The sequence below is a fragment of the Mycteria americana genome, chromosome 3, assembly GCF_035582795.1.
Source record: "Mycteria americana isolate JAX WOST 10 ecotype Jacksonville Zoo and Gardens chromosome 3, USCA_MyAme_1.0, whole genome shotgun sequence".
Lineage (NCBI taxonomy): Eukaryota > Metazoa > Chordata > Aves > Ciconiiformes > Ciconiidae > Mycteria > Mycteria americana.
This window is the reverse complement of record NC_134367.1, coordinates 31,284,750-31,293,427: the sequence shown is the minus strand read 5'-3', so window position 1 is coordinate 31,293,427 and position 8,678 is coordinate 31,284,750. Positions and strand designations below refer to the sequence as shown.

At 36.2% G+C, this 8,678-nt stretch overlaps 1 protein-coding gene across 1 annotated transcript in view; it reads left to right on the top strand.

Annotated features, from left to right (window-relative positions):
* The first annotated feature begins 617 nt into the window (after nt 1–617).
* The window catches only part of EYS (eyes shut homolog), a 951,425-nt gene continuing 943,364 nt past the window's right edge, over nt 618–8,678 (top strand). Inside the window, exons 1-3 of the mRNA XM_075497152.1 lie at nt 618–625; nt 1,150–1,976; nt 4,138–4,251. Of these exons, the coding sequence (XP_075353267.1) occupies nt 618–625; nt 1,150–1,976; nt 4,138–4,251 (949 nt within the window). The remainder of the gene's footprint in view (nt 626–1,149; nt 1,977–4,137; nt 4,252–8,678) is intronic.

The window sequence follows — 8,678 nt, the reverse complement described above, 5'->3', positions numbered from 1 at the left end:
GAAAATTAACCCTATCCCAGCCAAAACCAGTACATGTGTGACAATAAAAACAGTGTAAACAAATTTCAAAATATAAATGCTATTTTTAATTTTTATTAAATGGCTTCCTTGTAAGATACAGTTTATTCTTTACAATAATTGTCTAATTTGTAAATGTCAGTTTAGAGGCCGCTATCTTAAATTGTAAGATAAATATATTGAAAAAAAAAGGCATTCTAGAACTAAAAGGGGGAAAAAACATTATATTTAAGGCAAATGAAACTGTTGCTAAGTCAAAGCTATTGACAATTTCTAAGGTATTAAACATCATATTGTGTTTTCATCATTTTCAGTATGAGTCCAAGAATAAGCTTCATAATCTTATTTTGGTTTTCTTTCTGTTCTGTAATCACTCATCTCCATGCAATAAAATTTGCCAGATATATTGAAGGGCCCTAAAAGGCTTTTCTATAAATTAAATAGTCCTGGAGGGCTCTGTATTCTGCTGGCTTTGACTGTGATACACCAAAAACCTGAAGCATGTGATTAAGGACCTTTGTTTTTCAGATATATACTTTGAAAACTAAGGATTTAATTAAGTGTTTTGCTGAGTGTATGTGAACATAAAAGAGTTGAGGATGCGTTTGTATGTTTTCATCACTGAAGCCACAATTCACATGCCTACTTGTTCAGAATATCTACTTTTATCATAAATTAATGATAAATTATTATCAGGAAAACATCTCTGATTAAATCTTATGACTAGACCTTAGATGTTCTGGTTTACTTCTTAGTTTTGCCACAGATGTCCTATCTTAACTTGATTATCATTAGTTTTTGTTGACAGAGGGAGGGAATATGGAAAGTATGCCTTTAAGCTCCTTCTCTTCCATACACAAGTACAATGAAATTTACTAAATGAAAATCATATCTTTAGCAATAATAGAAACAGGAAAAATCTGACTTTAGTTACAGTGGTGTAGTTCTGATCAGTTAATTGGACTTATTCCAGTTTCACATCAGTGTAGTTAGATGCAGACCTTGCTTTGTTGTATATTTCCTATTTTTGTAGTGATACTTTGATATTCAACTGTATTTCATGTGAAAACAGAAATATTTATCTCTGTTTGAATTCCTAGGCTGCCATGGAAAATATAGATGAACCTTAAGGAACAAGTGTTCTGAAGCTATCCTCAGTAATGAAGCAGGTGTGAAAGACACCTCCCACTTGCCAGGTGAAACAATGACTACAAAATCAGCAGTTTGCATGTTAGCATGCTTTCTTCAACTATGCATTGTAAATGGGCAGGTAATATGTGAGAGGCAAATGACTGCTGAATGGCGAGTGGAACCAAAACCTAGTGTAATAAAGTGGACACCAAAGGAAAATGTCTGCTCAGACTTTTACACCGAATGCTGGAATATGAATAAAAATATTACTGGGGAAATCTCAGAAGAACGAAATCTCAGTATCCCTCAGATATGTCCCTTACAGCTTCAATTAGGTGATAGTCTCTTCATCTCCTCTGAGCCATCCTTTCAGTCCTACGGAATGAATTTGGTAAATGTCTCCAAGGAAGAATTTATTAACTGCCCTAAAGCTAGTTTTCTTCAAGAGCAGTTCATTTTTGTTTGCCAGATAAGAGGACTGCACCAAGTTGACACTAACTGGCTTGGTGTTGGAACTCATTACTTTGCAGAGCTTCATAAGAGTGGCCCGCTGTTGTGCAGCATGGGCCTTCGTCTGAACGTAACCGTGAAGCAGCAGTTTTGCCAACAGTCTCCAAATGCACCATTATGCTCTGGGCATGGAAAATGTCTAAGCCATGTTTGGGAAAAAGCATATAATTGCCATTGTTTCTCACAGTATTCTGGAAGATTCTGCCAGAAGTTTGATATGTGCTCCACTAAACCTTGCCACAACAATGCCTCCTGCACTGAGAAATCAGAACTTTCTGGAGATTCTTACGAATGCACGTGTCCTCCACAATTTTCAGGTATTTCTTTTCCCCTCTAGGAATAAACATTACATAGAGAATACATTTTTCTTAATGGATAATAAAACAGCGACAACATCATTAGCAAGGTTTTTGTATAATTTGATTGTCCATTACCACTACGACACCTGCACTGAATCTCTTTTACATGTAGTCACTTATAGGAGACTGCAGTCATCTGAAGACAGTTTGTACTTGCTTACATTCATGTGTGCATTGTGGGGAAAAACTGAATAACTTCTTATCATGATTCTTTCCTGCTTAAGCCTGAGACATAGATAAGTACCTGTGAACTTACATAAGTAACTGGGGTTTTTTGTTTGTTTGTTCAGCAGTTCAAGTTCTTACACCAAATAACATAAATCTTCTGGAGTAAGCTCCCCAAAAAATAGTTAACCTAACTGCTGACAAACAGTAAACAGTTTTGTTGAAATGAACATATCATTCAACCTGCGACAAAACCTCCCTTTTCATTTTAAAGACCTTTTAAATTACACTAGGGAAATTTTTTAAATCAAAATTTGTTTTTAATTGAAAAGTGAAACATTTAATTGGAAGAGCAAGAAAAACAAAATACTTACTCTTTTCTTCCAGATTGTTTTGCACTGTATAGTTCCTTTCAAAAGGAGTTTGCTAAACATACTGTTATCACCAAATTAAATATTTCACAAATGAGAAATCCCACCTAATTTTATCTAGGAAATATTGCAGTACTTACCCAAAACCCATTGGAGAAACTAGATCTGGGTTTGGGATTGGACTGCCAGAGAGTACAGCATGATTAGATACATTCTTACCTAACCATTGTCTCCATTTCATGGAGGAAGAAAAGGGGATGAATGAAATTATAGGTATATTGTTCCTGCATTCAGACCAATGGAGTTCGGGAATCCTTTAGAAAGCACCAGAAATATTCATTCACATTACAAAAATGATTGTTGTAGCTCTTTCTGTACTTGTGGAGCAGAATTCTAGCGATGTTCCTTTGATGGACTGCACTTCTGTGTTCTCGCAATAGCAATGCTATGCTATGAAACGCAGCCGATGAGTCAGGAACAAGTGAGGTTCGCAGACACAGAAATTAAGTTTATGTTGCATAAAGTTTGCTGTAATTTATTTTCAATTGGTTTTCAAACTGCATAATAATTTGGCTACTAATGCATTTGCAAACAGAAGATTATGCAGGTATGAATAAGTCCATGTTATGAGAAAAATATTTTTATAATTAGTCAAAGTTTAGTGAAATAGTGGAAAACATTGATGGTATGCAGTATGTTTTCTATTTATTTTATGATTTCTGGGGGCTGTGTAAAGTGCTTTGAAAATAATAATATCAAAAAGTGTCTGGTACTACTTTAATTCAAATTAATGGAGAGATTCACAAGCGATTCTGTTAAAAGCAATCATCATGCTTAATGTTATCAACAAGCAATGCTTAAAATATTTTGTTAGCCTATATGGGACAGTGTTTGCTAATGTCATAATTTTGCACTAGCAATACTGGTCCAGTAAATAAGCCGTATGTAAACAAGAAGAACTAGGAGACGAAACCATCATATATTATGGACTTGGCTACACAAGACTAAGGGAGGAAAAAAGTCCCTCCCATAATATAAAGTCTATTAGAAATTTGAAAAGTTGCTGAAGGGTGACTAATGTCATAGCAACAATTCAAGTGGCAAGCATAATTATACGGTATTTAGACTCATATGCTGTAATTGCATAAACAACTTATAATTGGAATTGTAATTTCTGGAAAGCTGCATATTTAAGAAAAATTCAGTCAAATTGGACTCCACATGAGAACATCTTTTGTTCTCAATGCTGGAAGAAAATGTAAGCTAGATTCATGTCAAAAAGAAACAAATACTACAGTACTAATAGCATTTCTGCATTTTAAGCTATATGTGAATTTGTAACCATATGGCAGATGAGGTTGAGCACAGTAGCTCTTATTACAGCAGCTGAATATCTTTCTGCTTTGCTTTAGAGCTTCAGTAATTTTGGTGAAAACTAGCGACCAAGATAAACACAAATGCATATCTACCCATCCACCTATCTATTAAATATAACATTTAATTTTACATATAAATTTGACATTTCAGGAAAAAAATATAAATATTTACTAAAGTTCAATGTTCCTATTATCCCTTTTAAATAGGTAAAAATTGTACAGAAATAGTTGGACAGTGCCAGCCACATACGTGTTTCAATGGTAACTGCACCAATGTTACTCCAAACACTTTTCTTTGTGAATGTGACAAGGGTTTTACAGGTAAGAAAAAGCTTTGTTTCCTGTCTTATAATAATGGTTTCCTATGTTATAATAATGGTGTGAACTTTTGCTTTACTGAAACAGTTGTTTTAGATGATTGTTGCACAGTTTGCAATTTCCTCAGATTTTTTTAAAAACAGATTTTGTAAAATAAAGAAATCAGACTTCCATGTGACTATTCTAAAATAATCATGTATTAAAGTAAAACCATATAAATGATAGAGGCTTTTCATAATTGGATCCCATTCATGAGTACCTTTCTCCTATTGGCAGTATGACAAAGGAAGACTCATAATCACTAACTCACTGGTTCTCATATACAGAGTTTGCAAGAATAGCATCAGAAGCTCTTGCTGGATGATTTAGAATGATCATGATACCTGTATTCATAATTTCAGCATCATCTTAATAGATATGCTAGAAAAATAAGATGGAAATAATTTAAAGAGTCAATAATGTCATGATTTAGTGGTGTGTCTTGATTTAAAAAAAAAAACAACTCTCAGAAGTTAATTGGTTTACTTATGAACTATTGGACATATAAGATGCTTTCATGAGAAAAGCTTGAATCAGAAAATGTATCTAAAGCCATCTTATTGTAAACACTTTTTCTTGGGGCCAGGATAGCAGCCAAACTTAAAACACTATTTATTCTTGTACTTCACAGCAGAGATTTACTGTGTTGGTATAAGAGAGGTAGCAATACTCAGAACATTCTTTAAGAATGAGCTAAGTATAAAGCTAGCACTTGAATATCCAAGGACAGTAAAACTTTAAAAAATGTCTCTTTCTTGGAAGCATCAGTTATCCCTGGCAATTACAGGATATAACTAAGTCATTACATTGAGATGCAGAGTTAAAAGAAAAACAAAACAAAGAAGGAAAAAAAAAAAAGGCATAAGGGAGTAAGAGGATCCAAGAGCCAATCTTTATTTTCATAGAGAAAGACTGAACAATCTTGTTGACATTTTAGTTAAGTCTGTGTAGAACTATATTTTTAAAAATGGGATAGACATGCCTAATTCTAAATTCGTAGTAAACCTGTTTTATATTACTCTCCTTTTCCTCCCTTTCCTTCATTGTAGAGGGCATCATGGTCAGTGTCATTCTGAGAAAAGTGGAAAAAAACCCTCTTTTTTTTCAAAGGAGGAAAGTGCATCAGTAAAGTTTTCTAGAACTAGCTTTTCGCTCATGCATGGTCTATATCTTTTTAGAACACTTACTTTTGTCCCTTTCACCCAAATTGTGTGGGCACATTGCTTATGAAATTTTCCCCACAAAAATCTTTTGTATCCTTGCAATTTTGACCTAATGAGGGAAAGGAGTGGAGCAGAGAGGAGGAACACCCTTCCAGATACAGTGAACCCAAACCCATAAGGACGTGAAAACAGTTCAATACACTCAACTCTGGTGAATGGCAGCAATCATTGCAATCTACTCTCCAGGTAGCTGGTAAGGATTGCGAAGGAGAAAAGGAAACTAGGAGCGTGAATCAGCTTCTTTATTATTCTCCAGTTAGCTAAAAGAAAATCAAGAATCCTTTCTTGTTTCTAAGCATAATAAGTATCACAGAAGGAGAAGGCAGACTTTCAGGAATTTACCTTTTTTTTCCTGCTCTGATATAAATTGTCTCAGGTCCTGCTGTAACAGGAAAGTATGTAATACATCAGCATACCTTGCAACAGGAGTGATTGACTAACATACAGTATAATTTTGCAATTGTTTTCTGACCAAATGTGGTTGTTTTAAGTCTACATTTCTTCCTGCGATCCTGTGTAAAAGTGTTTGCTAGTACCAAGGCAATTTCAAGAATAGCTACCTGAAAAAACCCAACCCATGTGAAAACAGACATTTTTCTATGAAAACGGTCATTTTTCTATTGTTATTCCATTGTGGCTGTATTGTGTTCTCAGACAAGATGAGCTGTGTAATTATGAATCTTGTATCTCTAATGCTATTCTAAATGCGTGAAGCTGGCAGCAAATTCAAAACATTCCTGTTTTGCTATTGAATGTATGCACAGAAAACACAAGCAATACTGAGACTGTGAAAATGATTCTTTAAGATTTGATAAACTTTGACATACCTTTTTTCTAAATGAGATAAGACACTGGCAGTAACTAGTTCACATGATCTGAATGAAAGTATGAAATATTCTTGTCACTGTAAATTGATGAGATGTAAATAAATTATAATAAAATTATTTTGTATTTATAATTGCAATTATTATTTACAAGTATTTATTCAAAATAAATAAAGTAAAGGATGCTTTTTCCAAGTTGTTATGTTCACAATGATAAAATGGCCCTATTGGACTAGCAATGTATATGTTCATGTCAGTTATGTATTTTTATTTTTTATTATTTTAGTTCATTCGCTGACCTCTCAAAACTCTCTTCACTCTTTCCTGAAAGAACATTTTTAACATAACTTAATAACAAACAGCTAACGTGAGGCGTGCCATTGTTCTTATGACTGGGTACTCCAATTCATACCAGAATTTGCACCCTTAAACTTATTAAGGAGTGTTCACAGGAAGGGGATCTGGGCGAGACAAGGACGGGGTGGGTATAGAGACGAAAGACGTATAAAATAGGTTGGTAGTCCATCAGCAGTCACGGGTCAGTACACTTCTCTGAGCCCTGCACCAAATCACTGTAGTCTATCCTTTCTTCTTATTAAATCCTTTCTTAACTCTCTTTCCATGTAATCTCAGTCTCACCCCATCTGTGAGTGCTGTAAGGTCTAGATGCCAGAAACTGGAGAGATTAAAGTGGCTGAATTTGGAGTCTGCAATTGGAGTTAGACCACTGGTGATAGTGGTCCTCATGTCTGTGGTGCCAGCAGCTGGAGTGCATGAGGGTCTCAGCATCAGCAGCTGAAAGGAGACCACAGATTGTAGGGGTGTGTGTCTGCAGTGAGTGAATTTAATGCCAGCGACTGGCATCAGACCTTGGGTGATGGTGGCTCTCATGCCTGGTGCCAACTGGAGAAGGTGAGAGTCCCAGCATCAGCAAGTGGAGAGGGGATCAAGAGTAATAAGGCCTGTGTGCCTGGGCACAAGCCACTGGGAAGACCAGAATGTTTACATTTTCCCCTAATCTTATGTGTGTGCGCATGTGCACACATGCATGTGCGTGCATGCATGTGCATGTGTAATTCATTAGCAGACTTCAAGCTGGACTATCTGATGAGTAGGAGGCCCGGGATCTGGGCATCAATATTAGATGAGTTGAGGTCCCACACTACTATTCAAGGGGTCCACAAATGTGTCTGTCTTTTGAAATAGAGTGTAAGGGGCTGTGTGTTTTCACTAGCAAGCTTCAATCCTGCTCAGTCAGAGAGGACGACTGGGATTTGGCTGTTTGTATGTATGTTTTATGTGAGTTCTGGTAGTGTTATATGTGGGTGTTGTTAAAGGCAGTGCCCTGTCTGTGGGCAGTCTATGTAGCTGGCTGTGTTAGTATTCTCTGCATGTGTGCGTCTCTGCCATACATGTTCATCTTTGCTTACTGGTTGAGCCTGCAAACAGGAAAGCAACAGCTGCACCCATTGGCCTAGGACAGAGGGAGTCCCAGGTTTCTGGGTGCACTGGGCTGGGCTCCAGCAGCTGGGAAGGAGGCTCCTCAGGCCCCAGAGTCCACCAGAGGAGGTGCCTGTTATACATCCCCTAACAAAGAGGATGTCTCAGAAATTCTGATGGATGTTGTGGTCCTGTTCTGAAAGACGCACCCAAAATTAATGTGACTCAGTCACAACCTACAGGAAATAAAAATATCTTAACTACCTCTGTAATGGTAACGCTTAATGTGTTTACCCTAGACAGTGTTTGGTGGATTAGGAGCAGTAGTTTTCCATTTGAATATATTTTGTTGAATCTGGGGGGCTTTTTACTCCTTAGGTGGGAAGATGGGATGTAAGATAAGTGATTAAAAACCAACCCTCTGTAGAGCACTTGAGATTATTGGGTTTTTTCACATGTTCCTGTAAGGGAGACCTACATTTTCTGCCTTCCCCAATGGTCCAATTAGCCTCTTTACAGGCCATAATGAGTTCCCTCCTCACTTGTAGGACAGGAGATACTATAAGAATGAGGTGGTTTTGCTTGGAGCCACTTTGCTAGAGCTTCCATCATCCAGGTGCTTTAGTTTAAAATGGTCTGTTCACTTAATCAGTGAATTACAGCCAGAGTACTTTGGAAAAGGTCATAACTGTAAAAGGATTTCACTATATATATATATATATGGAGAGAAGAATTTATTGTTTGTACAATTAGAGTGTTTTAACAGCCTAATAGTTCAATATGTCTAATACGAACACTCATAGTCCAAATTAATACCCAAAGCTTTATTAATAATACACCTAAAAATATTATACAGAAACACCTTCCTACTATCTATTTTTTACTTTGGTATTATGCTCAGCTT